General features: G+C 41.8%; 1 protein-coding gene across 2 annotated transcripts; it reads left to right on the top strand.

Annotated features, from left to right (window-relative positions):
* The first annotated feature begins 2,659 nt into the window (after window positions 1–2,659).
* csnk2a2b (casein kinase 2, alpha prime polypeptide b) lies at window positions 2,660–12,912 on the top strand. Of its 2 annotated transcripts, XM_044036980.1 has the most exons (12): window positions 2,660–3,352; window positions 4,868–4,979; window positions 5,665–5,766; window positions 7,010–7,060; window positions 7,216–7,275; window positions 7,366–7,449; window positions 8,333–8,443; window positions 8,553–8,654; window positions 10,222–10,322; window positions 10,589–10,737; window positions 11,315–11,398; window positions 12,435–12,912. In XM_044036980.1, exons 1-11 carry the CDS (start codon window positions 3,249–3,251, stop codon window positions 11,389–11,391), a joined length of 1,053 nt encoding a protein of 350 aa, XP_043892915.1. In that variant the 5' UTR covers window positions 2,660–3,248; the 3' UTR covers window positions 11,392–11,398; window positions 12,435–12,912. The 2 variants fall into 2 exon arrangements, with proteins under 2 accessions (XP_043892915.1, XP_043892916.1); XM_044036981.1 differs by lacking the exon at window positions 7,010–7,060.
* Window positions 12,913–24,322: the final 11,410 nt, after the last annotated feature.

Raw genomic sequence — 24,322 nt, 5'->3', positions numbered from 1 at the left:
TACATACTGTACCATGGATGTGTGAGTGTAATTAGCCAGACGAGTTGATAATGTTAGAACTTGTCTTTCTTAAAAAAAAATAAGAACAAAAAACTGTTTTTCTATTCTTGCTACTTTTTACAGTGTGAAACGTTTTGAAAAACGCTCTCGTCATTTCTTTTGTAGTCCATGTAGTGATTGTATTGGTATGATGCGGGGAACCTGCCCGTGTGTGTGTGTGTGTGTGTGTGTGTGTGTGTGAGAATATAATTGGTATTCTGTCAAACAGGGAAATTCAGACGGAAGCGAATTGTATTAGAAATGTTTCAACAGACCTGCACCTTCTTTTTTGTGTGTGTTTTTAATTCACTAACCACCCTCCTGGTCTGTTAAAGAGCATTTTGCAGGATGAACCTGCTGTATTTTCCATGTCTTGAAAGAAATACTATTACTTTTTTTTCCACATCTAACTTTCGGGGTTTATACCAGAGTGACTGATGCCTTCCTCTTCTTTGAATGCTACAGAATTTGTTTACATGTCAGCCATGTTTGCAGTTGTTTGGTCGGTCCATGTAGGGAGATGCTTCCTCTCTTTCAATGTTGATTCATGTTTTATGAGTGCAGTATTTTATTTCTTTATTTTAGTGTTTGCGGTACTGTGGGGCCACAGTACGGCCCTGCTGCCTCCTCTCCTGCTCTCTGCCTCATCCCAGTCTCATATGAGGTCAAACCCATGCATCTGCCATTGTGTGTTAATTTTTGAAATCTGGCATAACACTGAGAACAACTTGCAGTTTAAAACGTGTACTGTATGTTTGTTTGTTTTTCACAAGTTTGCATTTTTTTGTACAAGTTTTATTAATATTCTTTGAATTGATATGAATATCTATAATCTTGGACAGAGAGACCAGGGCCTCGGGATAGGTTTGGGATATTTTCCGGAGTTGTTTCTCAAAAGTAGGGTTTAATTTAAAGAGAAAACCGACTCTGCTCACACGTTTCTGTGGAGGTTTGAAATAAATACGACACAAACTGCACACTGTTGTCGATAGCCACAAGTGCTCAAGGACTTTGACTTGTTACTCGGTGCTGACGCTTCACCACAAGAACAAAACAGACACTCCAGGTGCAGGACAAGAGCCCCATTACATGTTGACAGTTGATTTAACGTGTATCATAGTAATAACACAAGTGAACGTTCAATGCCAAAGAATCATTCCAGCCCAGCTGCACATGTGTAGCTGTTAGTACTAGTGAGGGCAGCTGTCTGGTAGAGCATTTGTTCTGGGTTAGCAATGGACCAATCTGAGAATGCAGTTACTGTGAAGCTGCACTTGAAAAATGTTCACAAGGAAAGAGGAAGAGCTCTGGTATAAGCACAAAGAAAATTAATCTACCACTCTGCATTTTAAACCGTTAAATCAAGCATTTAGTTTATGTACCAGTTTACTCACCAGCCCATGATCCCATCAGACCCTGGTGTCTCTTGCTCTCTGCTGCATGCTTGCTGTGTTAGTTTATGTGTTCTGTCCCTGGGAACTGGTGCCCCCTCCCTCTCTACCTTCCTTCCCATAGCACCTTTCCCTCCTTTAGCTTCTTCAAATTGTACTGTAGTTCATGTGAATGATGTTCGGGGGGGAACACTTTTTTAAAAAAAAAAAGAAGAAAAAGAGGAAAAAAAACTTGTGGCAACGTACAGTATGTGTACATTCATGCTAAGATTATCTGTATGTAGCATTCAATTACACACAGCACTAACAAATAAAACTTTTTTCCATTTATAAATATAGTTACACGACTTTGGGGATTATTTTGTAAGCTCTGTGTTCCAAGTTGTAAAAAATGTTTTTACTTTGTCAGACTGTGCGAGAAACCTTTACTCTTGTGCAATGGGACATGTAGTTGTAGTAGTGGCATTTGGCTTTTTTCACAGCAGTCATTTTGATGGGACACAGTAGGAAATGAAATGCGTACAGAAATTAAAAATGATCATTTTAAGTTTCCAGGTTAATGCTGACTGTCGTAACCACTTACTTTATTTTGTGGATTTAAATGATGAAGACATTCATTAGAAATTTAACAACAATAATAATAATAATAATAATGATGTGATTTATCATTACCCAGGAAAGAGGAAAATACTATTACGAGAAGTAGTAGTTGTAGCAGCAGCAACACTACTACTAGTAATATTATTAGTAGTAATATAGTAATACAACTGTTACTACTTTTACTACCACTACAGTATTGGTAGTAAAGTTCTACTTTTGGACCTCTATCACATCCACACATTCAGGGGGCGCTGTTTCCCTCGGGTACACAGCGACAGTTTCACCCCGGCAGCGAGCGGCTTTCACATCCGGGCGGCTCTCGCTCCTCTTCAGTCGCAATCCGCTTCCTTTCCCCTACCTGCGCTCTCTACCGGGGAGGTCCGCGGCTGCTCAAGAAAACCACCGCATTCCGGGCCCCTTCGCCGGCGTCAGGTACCGCCCTCTTCCACCTCCCCCCCCCAACCCCGAGGCCCCCTTGCTTTCCCCGCACAGCCGGTTGCACATGACGCGGGCTCCGCCGATGGTGGTGCACGGCGCCGAGCGCTCCCCGTCGGTGCGACATCTCCGCGCTGAAGTAGCATCGCTGGCTAACGTTAGCTAACAACATCGATCTCTCAACTACTCCACCCCCCCCCCCCCAACACACATCGCTCTCTCACCGGTCAACCCCCGTCAGCGAGCCCCTCTCATCGGCCGCTGATTAATAGCTAACACTGGACCACCTAGGACACTCCCACCCTACCGACCGACCACCGCCTAGCGCTGGAAGCCCACCCTACGCTCAGGGCCCGCGAAGAGAGCCACCTCGGAGTGTAAACCCGTGGTTTTTAGATCACCAACCCCCTCTAGTTCTACTCTGTGGGATTTTCGGGGTCCGTGTCTTCTCTACCTCACTACCCCGATGCCTCCCTGCTCCCGTGTGTAACCTCAGCTGCACTATCTCCGACCCTCCGGGCTGCACCGACACCGGTTCTGCTGCTTCTGACAATCCGACCAAGGAGCGCTGCTGCTCGGCGTGCACCGACTGCGGCGAACCGCAGTGGACACATCCTGCTCTCTCCATCTCTGCCTCATCGCTCAGTGTGGCTGCAGCAGAGGGGAGCTAGCTCACCGCTCCGTTCCTCTTCACACCCACACGGATAGCAAATCCAGTTACGGACCTTCCCCTTTCAACCCTCCCTCCAGCCCCACCGCAGCGCCCGAGCCACGGGTCTCGCCATGCCGGGTCCGGTGGCCGGTAGCAAGTCCCGTGTGTACGCAGATGTCAACACGCTGAAGAGCCGGGAGTACTGGGACTACGAGGCCCACGTACCCAACTGGAAGTAAGGACTATTCTTTTACTGCATGTTGCTTTAATTACACGCGTGTGATTCCTGGTCACAGCAGAGCGCTGGTCTCCCTCTCTCTGTGTTTATGGAAGAGATGGAGAGAGTGTGGCAGATGGGTGTCTATTATTATACATGTATACAGTATGTGTGAGGGCGTGATGACACATTGATAGTACCTCTGTCAGCCCACTACCCTGCTGTCTGACACAATCCCTGTCCTCATCCTACCTCAATCTCTATCTCCCTTCTCACTTTACCTCAATTTCTGTCCCTGTCCTCATCCCAGTCCGCCTCATTTCTCACCCGCGTTTTACTCCATCCACACGTTTGTCCCCAGCGTCTCCCTACCGTAGTTTTGGGTCCTGTCTTAATTTCTTCATTCATCGCTGTCCCCATCCCCACCGTACCCCACTCCTGTCCCTGTTGTCACCCTACCTCTGTTACCTACTCTCTGTTATCCTCACTCTATTAAACCTCAGTGTCTATCCCTATATTCGCTCTACCCCGATTTCTGTTCTACCCTACTTTTGTCCCTATCCCACCTCTGTCCCCACTGTCACTCATTATTTTCCCCATCCTCGCTCTTTTTAATGTCAGTGTCTGTCCCTACATGCATACACCTGTCTCCATACTCCATCTCTGTCCCTGTCTTTATCATTCCTCTATTCTTTCAACCTCAGACCACGTGCCCATCCTCACTCTACCCCAATCGCTGTATCCAACTTGACTCAGTCTCTGTCGCACTGAGAAATGTTGCCAGAGTATTAGTCAAATATGGAGGATGATATTTTTCCATGTCATTAAATACATTGTCCTTCCCCTAATCTTCACTCTATCTCTGTCCCCATCCTCACTCTTTTGAATCTCAGTGTCTGTCCCTACATGCATTCTACCCCCGTCTCTGTCTCCGTCCTCACTCTTATATACAGCTGTCCCCATTGTCACTCTACTTCAATACCTGTCCTCGTTCTACCTCAATCTCTGTCCCTACCTGCTTTCTACTCTATCTCTGCCCCATCATTACCATCCCTCAATCTGCCAATTGTCTAACTTCACCTCCATCTCTGTCCCCATGTATTAGACAAATATTACTAGTCGGGACAATGATACTTTTCCATATCAAACATTGTCCCACCCCTAATCCTCACCCTTTTTAATCTCACTGTCTATCCCTGTACTCGCTCTTTCTCCATCTCTGTTCTCATCCTCATTCTTCCTGCAGCTCTATCCCAGTAGTTACCGTTCCTCAATCGCTGTTACTTCATCTCTTTCTCCCTCCACCTCTGTCCCCATCCTCACTCACTGGCCGTTGACTTGACTCACCCCTTCCCTTGAAATCAGAGCCAGAGTTCACATCGTCCCTCCGAGGCTCAGCTCCCCCTCTGTAACAGAAACACTCGCTTATTAACGGCTCCAACACCGACTTAATCGCACTCTCATGCTGAAAATAATTTTCTCTCTCTTGTCCATCACATCTGCTCCGCTGTGTCTCCCCGTCTGTCCCTATAGCAACCAGGAGGACTACCAGCTGGTTCGTAAGCTGGGCAGGGGGAAGTACAGCGAAGTGTTCGAGGCGATCAACATCACCAACAACGAGAAGGTGGTTGTTAAGATCCTGAAGGTGAGGATTATGTCGAGCGCCGACTGAGTGACAATTCTCAGAATCGTTGATTTGGGTTCAGATCTCCATATTTAATTTTTCTCTCACATGGTTGACTTGGAACATGTCTGAGTGGGTGGTGGTAAGGAGTACGCAACACTTCCTAGTTTTCTGGCCTCTTTAGTTTTCTTTTATGTGATTTGAGATCGAGTTGAAAGAATGATTTGGTTATTCAGGGGATAATTAGTTTAATAGTTCTGAATGTTACTGGCGTCTGCATAACAAGCTTGGAAGTACGGCTGCAATGATCACTCGATCAATCGTCAACTGTTAAACCATTAAAACTGACTGAATATTGTGGTTTGTGGACATTTGAGAACATCATCATTTCCACATTTTATAGACCAAACAAGTACCCGATTAGTCGAGAAGATAATCGTTGGTTGCAGCCCTGCTTGGACCGTAGAGAAAAGTTATATGAAACTAGTCACAGATAAACTGCAGAGAAAAATTCACCGTTCCACCACAAACAAGGATTCCCTGTGTTTTGGGGCCGGAGCTTTGATGCGAGGGTCGACAGGAGCGAGTGGGATGTATCAGCTGCATTTTGTCACAGCCTGGTATTTTAGCCTGCTATTCTTAGCTCTTCCACATTTACAGGCTCCAGCGTTAAATGTCTCGTTTTTGTGTGTGTTTGTCCAAATAGCCAGTCAAGAAGAAGAAGATCAAGCGAGAGATCAAGATCCTGGAGAACCTGCGAGGAGGAACCAACATCATTCGACTTGTGGACACAGTTAAAGACCCAGTGGTAGGCTCATTCTGTTCCCCCCCTTTTTTTTTAGTTCAATATTGGCACAGAGAGAAAATAGAAGTTGTATTTATTGTAATTATTTTTCTCATCAATCCCCACAAATACCTTTTCTTGTAGCATAGAAAGGAAACCATATAGATACTGAAGTGAAATCTTACTATGACGTTTACTTCTGGCACGGACAGTGACAGCTGTCAACATATGTAATGACGCCAAATTCTAGTGCAACCTCTGGAGTATCAGGAGGTTTTATTTAAGAGCATTTCATTTTTATTTTCCTATATATCACATGTAATATTGGTCACTGATTTTTGTTGTAAACCACACAGAATAGTCCTTTTTACAGTATAGTTGAGCTGATAAACATCTTATTGTATTGTATTGTATTGTATTGTATTGTTATCTTATATTGTATTTCCAGTCGCAGCTGTGCTCACGCCCTCTGCTGGGCACCTTGAAAATGACTTTAAACTGCCTAGTGTGCTTCTAGGCGCCAGCATTTTCTGGCTTTGTAGAGAGATTTTTTAAAATGAATTTGACATTTTATAGTCGTTTAATTGGTTTAAATGTTTTTTTATTAATTAATCCAGGTTGTCAGATTTTTTTCAACTTTTTAAAAGTGAACATTTTCTGTTTTCTTTGCTTCGTCGAATAAATTGAATAGTTTTGATTTGAACACATCATCATTTTGAGATACGACAAACAGTGGTCAACATTTTCTGGACCAAATGATTACTGGATGAATCAAGAGAATAATCGGCCGCTCAAACGATTATGGAAAACAATGTTAGTCGCAGCCCTAATATATACAACAGGGTTTTAAATTGTATTTTTTTGGCTGGGAACCAAACTGATTCAGTTTGAATGATTTTATATTGACCAAAGAAACCAGAAGATATTCACATTTCAGAAGCTGAAATATCAGAGAAACTTGTTTTAGTTATTGAAAAACACTCAAAAGTTGATGATTAATTTAGTAATCGATTCATAATTGAATAATTGTTGCAGCCCTGTAAATCAGCAACGCCTGCTCATGTGCTGCAGATGATCACAAATTACGGGCCATCAAATCTGTGATTAATCAGGTGACTGAAATCACTGAGTCATTAATGACATGTTTTCTTTGTTTTTCTTCAACTCTCTCTCTCTCTCTCTCTCTCTCTCTCTGTCTTGTTTCTTTTGATTTTCGGACACTTTCCGCTCCCGCCTTTCTTTTATGTTTGGGTTGATGTACATACAGTCCAGAACTCCGGCGCTCGTCTTTGAATGCATCAATAACACAGACTTCAAGGTACAATCATCATCACCGCCTCTCCGCTCCTCTGCATGCTCCCCCCCGCTGCCTCTCACTCTGACTGTGCTCTCACTCACCCTCTTCTCTTGCCCCTCTTTGTCACGTGACAGTAAAAGTTTGCATATGTGACGTTTAAATGTGTTCTCCTGCAGGAGCTGTACCAGAAGTTGACAGATTATGATATCCGTTTCTATATGTATGAACTACTGAAGGTGAGACTTATTTAGTGTATAAGCAGCATTGTTTTACATGTATGTGTGTGTGTGGAAGGTGCACCTGGTTAACTGTCTCGGTCTCGTCAGGCTCTGGACTACTGTCACAGTATGGGAATCATGCACCGTGACGTCAAACCACACAATGTGATGATCGATCACCAGTTGAGAAAGGTAGGCGGTGCCTCTCTTTCTTCCTTTTTTTTCCCTCCCTTCACACACCCACACACACTCGAATATCTCACCCTACTATTTCAGCCCTTCTGCTTCTCTCTTTCTATTTATTTTCTCTCTGGTGTGAGATTATTGTTATCTAGACTGTGTGTGGGTGGCACCGGAGTCTCACAGCGAGAGGGGTTTGCAGTTTTAATGCAGCCTCTCTGTGTGATGTAGCGTGTCCTGGCTATATGTGTGTGTGTGTAAATTAAAATAAATACACCTATATTTTACACTCTGGACACCTTTTTTTTTTTTTTAAATGCATCCACAGTTAATGTCAAAGTAGAATAAGTAAATAAATGTCACAGATTTTCTGAATAGTTCATTATAAAACAACCTTGTCCAGCAGGGGGCAGCAGGCTAACATAAGTATGAATTAACCTGCCAGGATGTTGCTGTTACTCACTGATCACAGGGGCTTTATTACATCAGGTCACAGCTAATGTTGGTTCATAGTTGCAATTTGTAAAATGTCACGTTTAATGCTGAGGTCGCTCTGACATGCGGAGGCTGTTGATCTCGATATTGGATTAGTCTTATTCTGCGTAGGATGTTCTAGTGCAGTGGTTTCCAAACCATTATCACCAATGTTAAAATACAGTGGTGTAAATGTTTATTTGTTTCATCTTCTACGCACTGTGGTCAAAGCTCGTCACATACCCTGGTAAACACAGTACAACAGTATTTCTGATTTTTCCTTCCACACGCACTACCAGTCAGTCTTATTTCCAGGTGTGGTTTAGCCCCGCCCAGCTTCCTCCTAAAGATCGTGAACTCTGACCTCGTTCATTAAACGAAAACGGTGAATTCAAGGAGCAGGTGTTTCGTGTTTCCACAGCTACGTCTTATAGACTGGGGTCTGGCAGAGTTCTACCACCCGTCCCAGGAGTACAACGTCAGAGTGGCCTCGCGATACTTCAAGGGCCCCGAACTCCTGGTGGACTACCAGGTAACACACACACAAGTCCTCGTCGCTCTATATTTGTCAGGACACACGAAATTCCCCAAATTCCTCTGCACATGCTCTCATCATTGTTTGATGACTCGTTGTGTTTCAGATGTACGATTACAGTCTAGACATGTGGAGCCTGGGCTGTATGCTGGCCAGTATGATCTTTCAGAAAGAGCCCTTCTTCCACGGACAGGATAACTACGATCAGGTACAGTGTCCAACACACACACACACACACACATGCACAACTCCTACACACTCACTGACAAATTTGCTGATAAATTGCTGATTTGTGTTCAAAAACAAATAAAATCTGGACACACTGGGCTTTTAAAAGTGTTATTGTTGTAGGTATTATTGACACCTGCCTTAATCTCGGAGGCACAAGGAAAAGCTAATATAAATCAATGTCAGCTCTAGAATATAGTAAGAATCTTGCCATTAAACAGCCGTTTCCATCATGAAATTAAGTTTTCTATTCCCGCACAAAAAATCTATTTAAATTAACCTGGGACTAGGGAACTGCTTGTTTGGTAAGTTTGTGTCCTTTTGGTAAATCCAATGAAGGATTTCACCAAAAATGACATTTGAATCTACTAGTGAAGGCAGCAGTGGACCAACAATGTCTGACTCAAGTCAGTCATCATGTAAAATTGCTGATTTTCTTTATGGTCTTTGGATAGTGACTAGGGGTGGGCCGTATACCGGTGTCATAGTCAGCACCGGTGTGACATTGCGCCATGATATGGATTTTGCAATACCGTCAATACCGTGATAAATCAATTGAGCGCCAATAATCTCCTAATTCTATATAATAATGCATTACATTTTCTTCAAACGTTCAGTGGTCTGAATATCTGTCCTTATATACTGTATATCTTGTTGCAAATAAAAAAAGTAAAACATATTCGGTGGTAAAAGGGGAGTGGCCATTAAATTAGCGTAACGAGCACTTGGGTAATCAATAAAGAAACAACTGCTCAAACATCGCCAAGAAAGGTCGGGCCAATAATATCTGAAAAAAGATGAGTGGAGTGTTGGAACCAGAGGGAGAGACCGAGGCCGCTGGAAGTTGCGCAGCAGATGCCTCCAGACCGCCTTCTTCCCCGAAGACCACACCCGGAGCAATAATTGCGTTAGGCCTGAAGGATGCACTTTCTGACTGGTGCTTGGATGAAGCGCGTCTGATGTGCATGTGAAAACTGACAGCGGTGCAAACATGGTGCGCGCTCTGGAAATAAATAAATAAATATACGAGACTCGCATGTTTTGGACACAGACTGCACAACGCTATTGGTAAGTTACACTATGTAAACCTAACATTTCATATTCAGAAAATTTGTCAAGTCCTTTTCTGTTTGTATTAAAAAAAGAAAACAAAACCAAATTTAAGGCCACCACATTAGTATTGTATTGTTCGTTGTTAGTATTGTTTAGCCGTGATTCCTCTTGGGAACCGGATCAGAAAGGAAAAAAAAACTACAAATATCAGATTAGAATATTATTAAAAAAGATGTACTCCTCCCAAAACCTACCAAATAAGTAATACCGTGATATTATACCGTCACCGTTCAAAAGATGAAAAATACAGTGATATTAATTTTACCCCTAATAGTGACACAAATGTGAGTTTTCAGTTGGAAACACCTGTGTGACAGTGAGGGGAAAGACATTGTCTCGCAGTGCAGTCAGTGCTGGACCGAGAGCTGTCACTGTAAAGTGTGATCAGAGATAAATGCAGAGTTTTTGAGCCTCGCATCTCTCGTGTTTTCTAGTTGGTGCGAATCGCCAAGGTCCTGGGGACAGACGAGCTGTTCGGCTACCTGCGTAAATACCACATCGAACTGGACCCGCGATTCAAAGACCTGCTGGGACAGTAAGTCCACTCTGTCTCTGTGACACACAGTGTGAGAATGTGCGGGAGCGCTGAGTTATACATGTATTTAGTTTTTCACACACTCGCGACAATCCTCACTTATCGCAAACATTCTCTCCATGACGTTGTGTTTTTACCGGGACACTTACAGCGAGTTTAGTCGACGGCACAGAGAAGATGAGAGGAACCAAGAGTCTGTTCATTATCTGTAAATATCTCTTCTTCGTCGGTGTGTTCTCTGATATGTTGTGCTTCGCTGTACGCAGGCAGAGCAGGAAGCGGTGGGAACAGTTTGTGCAGACAGAGAACCAGCACCTAGTCAGTCCTGAAGCTCTGGACCTGCTGGACAAGCTGCTACGCTACGACCACCAACAGAGGCTGACCGCGACGGAGGCCATGGAGCATCCCTACTTCTGTAAGCACGCACCACCAACACACGGGACGACAGGAGGTTTGGTTGATTGTGGCTGCACCGCACACGCTGCTGCCACTGAGACGATGCAAAATCGGGCATAGTCACGCTCATAAAAAAACACAGTTGCAAGAACAAGAACACAAGGAAAGTGTGATTGCAGCCACTTAACAGAAGGTTCACTTCATAAAATCCACACCTGCAACATCTCGCTCTCCTCCACCAAATTCCATTGAGAAAATCATTTATCTTTATGGGCTTTGGTGCAGTGATATTGTAGACTTGAGCAGGCGTAGGTTTTATTTTAGTCCTTGATGTCAGAAGAATGTTTTGCCACTTTATATCACAGCCTTTTCTTACTCAAATCTGAGGTTTGTGTGACTTTGTAAATCACTCACTCCCCCCCACACCAAAGTCCACAGTGACACAGGAGCTGCTGGTTCTGCTGCTGCCTCGTTTGTGTCCCTTGGTCAAACCCCAAACAAAGGATTTCAAACAACAAAGACACAGAATAGTATGATGAAGTTGTAACCCGGTAACCCAGTCCACTGATGGTCGGCCCTCACTGTCCCTCCCACAGATCCAGTAGTAAAGGAGCAGTCGCTGTCAAACTCTGACAACAACATGGTTTCCAGTGGCAACACTACAGCGCGGTGAAACACAGGTAACAGCTGTAAAACGATTGTGTCGTCGTGTCACTGCGTGGGATTTGATATGCAAACTGTAGCCTGACCAAGCTAGCCCATCATTTCCCTGGATGTTGTTAGATATTCACCTGTTGCGTTATTCATATGTAAGGAGTTTTGTTTGCTGAGCTGAATTGAGCCATGTAAACCACATAGGCAGCACGTGTCAACTATATTTGACTGGAAATGTGCAGTATATGGATTTAAAAGTACCGTCTGACACGTATGACCACAGACACAGCATGCAGCTGCTTTATTGGCGCTGTATCTCTCTATAAGCTAGTGCGTATTTAATCAGTTTCCTGTTGACCTTTACATCACAGAAAAACAGCGAGATGGATCGTGCTTCTGGTTCTGTGTGTTTCGTACATACCGTACGTGTTAATCGTGATACGAGTTAGATAGCGTATGGCTCTTGTGGTTGCCGCGTTGTCGGAAGAGAGACGCCACCGCCACCGCATGATTTCCAGCAACAGCGTTGCGGTTGAGTTTACACGTCGTCTCCTTCTACTTCCCTGTCAAAGACCGGGGAGGTAACATGTCCGACTCCAGTCCGATTAAGTGCATGCAGGAGTAATCGGACTATGAATCTCATTATTCAGGTATGTTAGTCTGACTAAGACTAGCTCGATTGTAGTCGGACTAACGTGTTTAAATGACATTAATATTACGAGAATTATTGTCTTTGTTCGACTGATATGGAACCTTTAACGTGCATGTTTAACGTGGCCACACCCCCACCATCTCAGAGCGGAGGATGAAGCTGAATTTCACATGATTTAAAACCAATTTTTTAAAATCTTAGCAACTTTATATGTGGTTAGGTGGTTAATAACACATTTGCCTGTGGGGAGACGGTTTTTATCACTTTACAGGGACTTTAGTTGTAGATTAACTAGCAGCTCTGAAGCGTCTCCTCCCAGAAACATGTCAACTGTGTGACATTTTGTTCCAAATGTCATGATTCCTGAAATATCTTCCTTGTGTTCCCTCTCTCTCTCTCTGTCTTCACAGAGTTGGAAGAAGAAGAAGAAGGAGAAGAAGAAGAAGAAAAAAAGCTTGTTACCTCAACTTTGTACCCGGTTGTGACAGTAACTTTTGACAAGTGTACAGTGACAATGGATCAAAGTATCTCCGACCAGTTATACACTCACACACATGTGCATACGGATACACACACTCATACATACACATGTATACATCAGGGGAGCACAACTCCATATCCACACATACACGCACACACATACGCGTACATACAGTACACCCTCGTCCTCCTCTGTGTCAGTCTGTGATTGGCTTGTCCTGGTTTCCTGTCCAGCAGCCTGACCAATGAGCTTGAAGCTGCTGCCCCAAACCCCCCAATTCCAAACCCTTCATCGCCCCGTCAAATGGTCCAAACGTCCTCCCAGCTCAGTCTCACGAGGTCAACAGGGACAAAGTACTTTTAAAGACAATTCAGTCTCCTCTCCTCTGTCGCCTCCTGTATATCATCCCCTCTTTGTTTGCATCAGCATGGAGAATGAGCAGGAGTAAGAGCCTGTACAAGCCCCGCCTCCCACCCAACCCTCCCCAAAACTGTTCATTCATCCACCCATCCGTCCTGTCTGTCTGTCCCCTCCTCAATCATGTACTCCAACAGACAGACAGACGTCTTAGCACTACTCCATTTCTGAAAGTGGCATGGTGGACTCTCTCTCTAGGTAGAATGACGATGATAATATTAATAATATTAATGAAAATAAATGATTTTTATTTAGATGAACTCTGCCTTTTATTGCACGTCCACTCTGTCCACGTCCAAATGTGTGCTTAAATTCATTTCATGTGATTTTTCTGGCTTTTTTTTTTTTGTTAAAGTGTGCTTGTGTGCCGACTGTGCCGTAATCACGGAAGTCAAGAACAAGCATAAAGACAAGCGTGAAAATAAGAGTGACAGTGAGGTATGCCTTCCCTACGTCTACAGTATTTTAATAATATGTTTTATCTTTATTGTAAAACAGCCTCTTTTTTTTTTGTTTGACTGGAAACTGAAATTTGTGACACCTGCACCGAAGTCCATTGAGAAAATTGTTGTTTTTAGTTTGCAGGAACACAGGAGACGACGGTCTGCTGCTGCTGCTGCCTCCTTTGGTGAGTTTGTGTCACAAACCAAAGTAAATCATTTCAAACACAGGAGTCACAAAGGAACACATTTGAACGGTGAATCAGCAGCTTGTGTGTCCACCGTGAGCTAAAATTGATGATTTTCTCTATGGGATTTGGTGTGGGACGTGAATGGTGTATTCCAATGCAAACAAACTTCAATTTCCCGTGTGAAACGTCTGTCTAATGACAAGATACATTATATTATTATTATATTATATTACATTACATGTCATTTAGCAGACGCTTTTATCCAAAGCGACTTACAATGGAATCAAGTACAATTAGCCAGGGGTGGAATCGAACTTGCGACCATGATGTCTTTGGTACACAAGGTAGGGTCTTAACCATTGAGCCACTCCATACACTGGCAAACATACTCTTATCATACTGTAGAGTTAACCTGGTGTATATTTTATGAAGCGAGCCCTTCATGAAGTGGCTAAAATCACTTTTTTTTTTAATCCATTTTGAGGTTGTCCGTCCACTTCTCGTGAACACAGTATCTTGAGAAATCCGAGTTTAGTGTCTTAGAATTGAGCACAAACTTGAGTGAACTTGTGAAACTGAAACTGGCGGCCGAAAGGTCACATTTTAAAGGAATGTGACACGTTAAGAACACTTGTGGGGAATGTAATTACATCTTGTTGTTCACACGTTCATCTGGAGGATGAAGTGAATAGGTTCGGTGGTTGAACCAGACGTAATTTATGAGAATTTACAAGATAAAAAAAGGAGATTTATTTTTGAACAATTTACAATAAAAAGAGATAGACATGGTTAGAATGACATTATAAAAAAGGAAAAAACATTGAAAATAGGGCTGCAACTAATGGTGATCAGTGTTCCTCAAGCCTTGAAAGACATTGACTGAATGATTCAATGTTTTCTTTGTTACAAGGGGCAAAGAAACCAGAAAACATTCACATTTAAGAAGCTGGAAATTCTGAAAACTTGTTTTAATTCTTTCAAAAACACTAATACACTCCACTAAAGCACTCCCCTCTTACACACACACATACCAGGTTTCCCAAGGGTACTTGAAAGTTTGTGAATTCAAGTTCAAGGCCCTTAAAGGTTTTAGAAAATTGCCCTAAATAGACACATGGCTCATTGAAAGTGCTTGAAGTGAAGCTGATATTCAGGCAAATGTCTCCCCTTGATTGTTACGACGCCACCTACTGTTTCATGCCCGGTATTGCTTGATGTACGTAGACTTATGTAGTAGTCATAATTATTAGCGTTGTTGTGGACACTGTCCACTGCGTCTCTGGTCGCCATCGCCATGCAGAACAATGAGCGAGTAAAGTTAAGCAAGAGGGAGCAAATGACGACGTGACGCCTGGGAAATGAAAATCCCGAGATCTCTGTCGTAACAAAAGAAAATTACAAATACTGACTTTGATCCCAAGGACAATCACTTGATAATCAATAAAAGTGGACGCCATCATGGGGTGAAGTGGCTCTTACAAGTTGCCCTCCCGTCTTAAGCTGTGTCTCACACACCCACTCTGTCCTTGAATTTGAGGGAATTTGTCCTGAAAAGTCCTTGAATTTGATGTCAACAAAGGTGTAGGGAACCCTGACACACACACACACGCACCTGAAGGTTTTTCTCTATTTAAACCCCCCTGACCCTTGACCCCAGCCTCGCTCCCACGTACAGTAGCCAGCACGCTGACACTGGACATGTGGACACGGTACGTGTTGTCCCGCAGACGCTGAGCCTCTGTAATGAGAGCGGTGGACGCTGAAAGCTGAGCCTGTTGTTCCCTAAAGCTGCGACAACTAGTTCACATCCTGCTGTGAGTCATGTGCGACGCTCCACATGTCAGGTCCACATGTGACACACACACACAGTAGTCGGACTCTGGTACGTAAAGAGTAGAGACGACGTGGAGTCAAAGCTGCGATTGTTGTTTTTCGGCCCCTTTTTTTAAGTCTTTGTGAACAGTAAACGATGCATTTGTGTCAGAGCAGAGTGAGGGAGCGTTTGTGTGTATACAGCAGCAGAGCAGGGGCGGACAGGGACAAGAAGCTGCTGAATGACTGTTGGTTTTTTGAGTCCGAGAAATCACTTCCCTCTTTTGAGGCCAGAACCTGGTCCTAATGAAGCAGAACCTAATTTCTGGGGGCAGGGCTAAAGTCTATATATGCACACATTGATCCCAAAGTGGGAAATGAATGAGTTACAACAGCACATTTAACAGCTCATCATATAAGTTACAGAAGATGTGAGAAAATAAACTTTAAACAAATGAAATAAGATGGTAAATAAGTTATAAACGGCTATACAAGAGGGAGAAAATAAAAAAATACCATTAAGTGTAAAAACAAGGGATTTAGTGGTTTGAATGGAACCAGATAAACAAAAAATCAGCAAAAACCAGTGTGTGTGTGTGTATCAGTATCAGTATCAGCTTCCTCCTTGTGTAGAAACCAGATCATTAGCTTCCTGTTCTACAACCTGACTCCATCCATACTCATGTTTACATACAACACACACACACACACACGTATAGAGACACACATATCGGGATGCACAGGATCAGTGCATTGCATTTTATAGCATCCTGGCCATGTCACATGCAGTGTTTACTGTCCACTCAGACACACACACACACACACACACACACACACACCACACACACACCTTAAAGTTCTTTGAGTGATTTTCCATTGTGCATTCTTAAAAATAAATAAAAAAAACCTGACTCCCTCATACAGTTTAAGAGGTGTACATATTGTACGACGGCGTATTAGGGCTAAACTGAAGAATTATAATTTTTTTCCTAATATTACGACTTATTTCATGATATTAAGACTTTATTCTCTTAAAATTCCGACTTTATTCTCATAATATAACGACTTTATTCTCGTAAAATGATTACTTTTATCTCGTAGTATTATGACTTTTTTATATTCCGACTTTATTCTCCTAAAATTACGATGTTATTCTAGTTACAAATTTATTCTTGTAAATTTGCGACTTTTATCTCGTAATAGTACGACATTATTCTTGTAAAATTACGTTATTCTTGTAATATTACGACTCTATTCTAAAATTATTTTTATCTCGTAATATGACATTTTTAATATTACAACTTTATTTTCATAATATTATGACTTTTATCTCAAAATATGAAATATCCTTTTTTCCTCTTCAGTGTGGTCCTCTGTCGTAATCATTTAGCCTTGGAATTCTTGCAGTTCTGCACTCACAGTGATGAATTACAGCACTGAGAGTTTGTTACAGACCTTTAGTGTAAAAGTTCATTTTGACACTTTGACAACAGGGAAATGAAATCACACCTCGTCTTGTAGAGAGGTGACAGAGAGAAAAGCACTGGTGTTAATCAGCAAATTAGTGAAAGCTACGAGTTTTCCTGCATTTACATGAACTGTACACAGCCACCGTTAAAGGGACAGTTCATGTTTTTGGAAGTCTATGTGTAGTAATGACACCGGGGTAACGAGGGAGTGGCAGCAGTTAGTGTGTGTGCTATGTTTTTTTTGTTTTTTTAATACAAGGGAGAAATGGAACCTTTAACCAATGAGCTCTGGTATAACTGGGGTCAAGCACTCCCATCATGCAACACTAAAGAACTATGTAACCATAACAATACGACTTTGGCATGAGCAAAAACATTTTTTAATTCATTAATTAACTAATTAATACAGAAAGTAGTAAATGAGTGCATAAATAAATACATAAATTGATAAACTACTCATCAAAAAAACTTTGATAGATACATGTCTTAAAAAATCATAACTCATAAATTCAAACCTGAAAAAAATCTTGTAAATTCAGACCCACAAAAAAAATCTTGTGATCTGAGACCTCTCAAAAAATCTCATGAATTCAGATCCAGGAAAAAAAAAATGTAAATTCAGAGCCAAAATATAAATCTTGTGATTTGAGACCTAAAAAATCTCGGGAATTTAGAAAAAGAAAAATGCGTACATTCGGAGACGGGAGGAAAAAAAAGGAAAAGTTATCTCATAAATTCAGAGGAACAGAGTCGCTCTATCAAAAATCTATTAGATTATACTATCAAGTTCTTGAAATTATAACACAGGAGACAGTCATCTTGTCATTGATTCACACTTTTAATGATATTTTAATGATCATTTCAGTCACTGTGATTAAATATGCTTTAGTTTTATTGATACAGGAGATAAAGACACATCAAACAAAGCTGCACTCAAAGTCTGTTGGACAACATGATGACTTTTCCATGATTTCCATGATTCTTCAAAGAGTAACAAAACTCACAAAAATCCACTCTGGTAAACAAAAAAAAAACACTCACGAAGCTCCTTTAGAAAAAATGGTAACTTCAACTATTTTTTGTTTTATAAAAACAACAAAATCGTTCTTCTCGCGGGCCGCGAGTCAAGCGAACGTCATCGCACACACACACCGTTGTCCATGTTCACTGCACTGCTGGGGTCAGCTGTCCAAATAATCTGGAATAATCTGAATTAACCTTCACACTGGAGGATGAGGAGGAGGAGGAAGAGGAGGAGGTGGGGGCACATTGACCAAGATTCCTCCCACGGTGTGAGAGAGGTCAGAGAGGCCTCGCGGGTTCAACCGACACGTTTTATGTTGCGTTTGTATCTGGAGGAGCCGAGGAGGCACTTCCTGTCCGACCTGGAGCCGGGCGACGCTGGGGCCGGAGACATGGATCCTTGTTTCCTGTCCACAGAGAGAGAAATAGAAACCAGACACAGAGAGATGAGACGAGGAAGTGTGATTGAATGTTTGTTCGAGCGGTGACACGCGGGCACTTAATTATTAACCGCAGCCTCCCGTGGCCTCTGCTAACAAAGCACTGGTGTGATCACTGTCGAGAGTGGGCCAGCTGAGACGAGCACGAAAACGGGGGCCGCTCATTATCTCCTCTGAATGCATCGCCAATGTCACAATAACAGCAATCAGCCTGATGGTTGGACACACCCTCACACGGTGTAGTTTTCCTTTAAAAGATCACAAAAGGCTCACCTGATCAAATCTAAGTCTAAGATGTCTTTAAGAATACCTCGCTCATTAGAAATCCAATCCACTTTATTTATAGAGCACGCTTAAAAACAACACAGTTGCCCAAAGTGCTGCACGATAACGTTAAAATGACACAAAACACTGTTTAAAGAATTAAATAAGTTACAAAACATGAACACAAAGCGGAGCCGCGGGTCTGCTGCTGCCACGTTTGAGTCAATTTGGTGAATCAGAACAAATTTTGCAGCGTAAAATTGTGCAATTTCTTAATGGGGTTTGGTGCAGGGCACACTTCAGCTTCCAGTTGGAAAAAAAGGGGGGAAATCTAACGGTAAAATAAAGTGGCAAACGTATTATTACGACGTCGTAGACTTAAGATAGTGTAGATTTTATGTCTCGGGCTAGTTCTTCACCTTTAAAATCAATAGGGCTACGTTCAGCCTCATTTTCGGTCAAAACAAATGTTATAAAAGCCAAAATATGACTTTAGAACGTAGAACTGTGTGTTCATTTTTGAATAAACCCATGGTTCTCACACTGTGGTACGTGTACCACCAGTGGTACGCGGGCTTCCTCTGCTGATAAATCAGGAAAACTGTTCCATGCATGTGTTAAAGCTACGTTCCAGGCTCTCTGCAGTGAAACGTGTTCGTTACCTGGAGGCAGCGGCTGCAGCGGCCTCTCTGTTCCTGACCTGCTTCATCACCCTCAGCATGCGGCAGATCTGCCGCAGCGTCAGCTTGGGGGCGTGGCACGCCAGGCGGGGCCGCGGTGCGCAGTGGGGGCCCCGGTACATGAGGAGTCTGCCTCCTTTTCCAAACAGATGCAGGGGCTGAGCGTTGCCATAGCAGGAGGCAAACTGTGACAGAGAGAGAGAGACAAAGGTACATCGTCGGTTACGGCCCCAAAAACAGCTGATTAAGTTTTTCTACAGTAACGACACCTTTGTGAGAACTCCAGTAAATTAATTCTAAGATCTGATAGTGTTGATAAAAGTGTATGTTTATGTTTAACCTTTAGATCACAGAGCATTTAGGCTGTTTTTTTCCATGTTAAAACGTATGTACAGAGGCTATAAGAATGTACAGTATAATGTTTTATCCGCACAACTTATAGGCAATCTGATGAAAAAGATTTTATTTTTTATTTTCACCAACTATATAAACACACCTGAGCAAAAAAAGTACATTGATTGAATTTGGAAAAAAAAATAATAAACAATTATTGTTACTCCAATTAAAAACAACAACAAAAAAACTTTAATGACTTTGACTCAACAACACATAAGAAGCCTGAAGATGTGACCCACAAACAAACACACCCCCAGGATGTCCATATAAGGAGTTGTGTGTTATTACCGTGGCAATTTAGGGGTAACAACCAAAACGCTTCACCCTGTGTGTAAAAGTGCAAATTAATACTGGGCCACTTTTGTGATTTTACTGCCCTCTACGCGGGGTACTCTGAGGTGGTGGGAAATTCAGCTTAGGGCCCCATAAAGGCTTGGCTCGGCCCTGCACCTGGTGCTCCTGTCAGCTGCATGAACTACGGCGCAGACAGATTATTTCCATGTCGGTGTTTAACAGCTAAATGTGTCAGGCTTTGTTTTCACACTTTTGTTACTGAGGAAAATTTGAATAATTGTCGCTTCGTCTAAACCACCTGAGAAAATGTTGACTTTTACAGATCATATGCTCTGTCATCATCCTCCTCTTCCTCACGTATACTCCACACACTGGTATACATTAGTGAGATTAAATTAAGATGGAGCTAATTATTATTGCTTTATTGTTTCTACACACTCTGGTTCCAATATGATATATTTCTGATTTTCCTCCAAGTACAACCAGAGCAGAGGTGGAAAGAGTACTGGAATATTCTACTCAAGTAAAAGTATCACTGTTTTGAGTACTAGTATACTGGTCTAAAAATGAAGTTACTTAGTTACTTTAATAACAAGTTTGGGTGTCAAAGGGACATAAATCTCACTTTGTTATATATTTTTTTGTTTAGACAAAACAAACTATGTAAACACCTAACGCATCAGTCAACATTTCACTTCCTCACTCACTCACAAAAACCTACTGAAGTACAAATAAAACGACACAAAAAAACCTGCTCAATCACAGTAACGTGAGTTAACTATAACACTTTTCTTTCCACCTCTGCACCAGGGGAAGCTCGCGCGCCACAGTTTGAGAACCCGCGGGTCGGCTGAAGAGCAGAAGATAACATACTTTACTGTTATAACCCGTTTTAATTAGCACATGAGCGACTGAATAGGCTGCTTTAAATCAATCAGAAACCCAACACACACACACACACACACACACGTGTCCGCACAAAGGATCAATCTGACAAAGACAGTTCAGCTGTGCAGATTCTTTTACAGGAGCGACACCTGATCATGTTGTTTACACACACACACTGACACACACACACACACACAAACTTGCTGACCTGCAGCAGCAGAACTGTCACGTACAGATTAAAACAGCTGCGGTAGATTATAAATCCTGTCTCTGCAGCATCAATAACACACTCACATTTAAAAGACAGTAAAATGTTAACGTTGAAACTTTTAAACCCTGTCGATTTACCTGATACCTGATGTACAGGTGAAAAAGAATTTAAAAGGACACATGAGTGATGTAAATCCTACACACACACACACACACACGCACACACACAGAGGTACTTACAGGTACGACGGCAGCCATGGTCAGGGAGTGTGTGAGTGTGTGAGTGAGTGTGTGAGCTCTGTAATAGAGGAACGATGACTCGTGTCAGGATCGCTGTCGTCTTCTTATACACGAGCGGCCACACAACAGGCCAATGGTGAGGCAGGAGACAGACGGCAACTCCGCCTACTTCTCACATCGCCATGCAGAGGCCACTCCCACTCCCAACACGCACACACACACACACACTCCAAAAACAATGAAGTGAATTATTACATTAGACATTTATATGCAAAAGTAAACAGCAGCTGTAGGTGTTTTTGTTCCTTTCCTCACAGTTCTCTCCTTTTCTAAATTCAAACTGTTAAAACTGGTAACTCTTCGGGTCTTGTGATGAGTTCCTAGTGATGTACAGATTCACAGTAAGTCTGTCTACGTCTCCTGTTTATAGCTAGAAGAGATATATATACGGTTCTCATTCTCTAAATTCCTTACATTCTGTCCAACTAAATTAAATGAAAAAGTACCAAAGACTCGTCACACTGGAAATCAGTTTTAGTGAGTGGACGGAATTAATGGGCATTTGAATGAGTGATGTCTTTTTGGAATTATTTCATAAATGTATGTGTTCACTGGCACCTGGTATCATGAACCAATAACTTGACATGTGCGTTGATTGTGGGCACTTTCCTTTTTTCTTTTTCTTTTTCTTTTTCATTCTTTAGCATTTTTAACCCTTAATGACCACGCCTCACAGATACCCTTGGTTAAATTGCCGTGGCAATGATACACAACTCCTTATATGGACATCCTGGTGTTGTGTTAAGTCGTTCAGGCCTAACACAACACGTTATTCCGTCTTCTTGTGTGTTGTTGAGTCAAAGTTATGATTCATTTTAGATTGCATATTTAAAAACGGGAGTAGTAGTAGTGATTGTGCAGAAGTCACAAAATAGACTAAAAGGTTTATTTTACTTTTGTTCATAAAAACGAGCCAAGAGAACTTTTAACTGTGACGAAAAAAAGAATAGAATAGAATAGAATATACTTTATTAATCCCTTTCTAAATTCTTTCGTCACAGCGCTCCAGTGTACAAAGGTAACGAATGCTATAGCAGCAGTTTTATTTTTTTAAATTACAAAGTTAAAAACTATAAAAATAAGTACGAATAGACCTAAGCATAAAATTACACAGTTAAAGAATACGAATAAAATAAGAATAAATTTACAATATAAGACAACATATTCTTATAGCCTCTGTATATACATTTAAAAATAGTAATGCATTGACTTCCATACATTTAGACAGTCTCAAACTAAAATGACATATGAGAGTCTAGTCTGGTCAGTGGGGCTGTTCAAAAGGGGTGAGGTCAATGTGAGGTTAAATTTAATCTCCATATATCGCAATAACGATATTTATGACTATATTCTCACAAAATGAATCCGTAAATAAAATTTGATAATAAGTGAAAGGTTTGCCTGGAATTGACTGGGAGGGTATCAGTTAATGTCTGATCCTAAACTTATCAAAATTAAAATTTTGAGCCCTAAACTTCCTCAGAAATAAGGATTCTGCCTCATTAGGACCATGTTTTTGGTCTCCATTGGGGACTAGTGGTCCTGACAACGTCATTGTTTATGTGAGAAAAGGTCAATAAGAGACAACCAATACAAGTACACACACAGAGTTGCATGTAGCTTCAGGTTTCAGACACTGACACGCAGTCTTTTGCTCGCAGGTTATTTTTAGAAACACGTAAATGAGGGGGAGAAAACACTGGGGAAGCGGAGTGAAAAAGAGGAGAAAAGGAAGACGGGGGCGGTGGGATGACAGGAAAGAGGAGAAAGATGACAAAATGTGATAGAAAGGGCAGAATAAATACAACAAATATAAAACAAAAGGCCTTGAAGGCGAGGAGGGAGGCCTGCGTCACGCGGTGTAGGGTGATGAGCTCGAACAATGCGACACACTGATGCGTTACATATATATCGTCAATCAGTACAATATTACACATCAGTGATGGGAAACAGCACCGGGTGAGTGGACACGCGCTCGCTCTGATGTGCTTTTCTATTCTACACAGAAACAGTAGATGGTAACACATGAAAAGAACTCATTATTCACACACACACACACACATGCAACAAGTCAACGTGTTCTCAAACTCAAACACTGTGGATTTCAGCGTTGTCATGTAATATAGAAGTACTCAAAATATACAGTGGCCCATTTAAGAGAACACAACATTACAAAAATGATAAAACATTGTAGATGTTATTAGGTGGGCTTAAAATGATTAGGTGTTCATGATGTTTCTTGACTTGGTTTCACTCTAACAGCAAAAAAAAAAAAGAGGTGAGATTCTGTGATCTGTTTCACTTCATGTTTCACCAACACCTCATCGCTCATTTACTGTGTGTACATGCTGGTCCTTTACTGCCATCTGCTGTTTTCTACATAAATTTGCAGTTTTAATGTGAGTCTTCTGTACAAAAATGCAGTTTTGCACAACATTTATTTAGAGATTTCGCCTAGGATTTAATAACTTTTCATGTCTGAATGTAGAAATAAAAAAATACGTTGCACATCTATTTTACTAGACTGACTAGACTGCGATAATTAATGAATCTGCTTCGTTTCGGTGCTAAAACGTCATCAGGGAAAAAGTTTGGTGACACGCAAGAGGCTGTAAGCAGTCACATGGCCACACGTGTACAAAATAACTTTTTGTTTTAAGTGTGTTTTAATGAATAACAAGCTCTTTTAAAACAAGTGTTATTTTTGTCTGTGTAATGCAAGAAGTAAAGGACCGATTTTGTATTATAATGTAGGTTATGTGAGTGTGTCAACACTGTGGGAAACTGAGTGGCCTTGGCAAATTTGTTTTTAGTGTGATGTTCTGATTTAAAGTGTCATTTGCTCTGTGTGTGTTGTGTGTTGCTGTGCTGCCACCTAGGGGCTCAGGTGTATAAATGCAGCAATGTCACTGTTGTTGTTTTTGACCGCCTTGGTGTTAAGACTAATACTTAAAAGTAAAAGTACTAATACTTTAAATTAATACCAGGCCACT

The sequence above is a fragment of the Solea senegalensis genome, linkage group LG10 (assembly GCF_019176455.1).
Source record: "Solea senegalensis isolate Sse05_10M linkage group LG10, IFAPA_SoseM_1, whole genome shotgun sequence".
NCBI classification, from domain to species: domain Eukaryota; kingdom Metazoa; phylum Chordata; class Actinopteri; order Pleuronectiformes; family Soleidae; genus Solea; species Solea senegalensis.
This window is presented reverse-complemented; position numbering and strand designations above follow the sequence as displayed.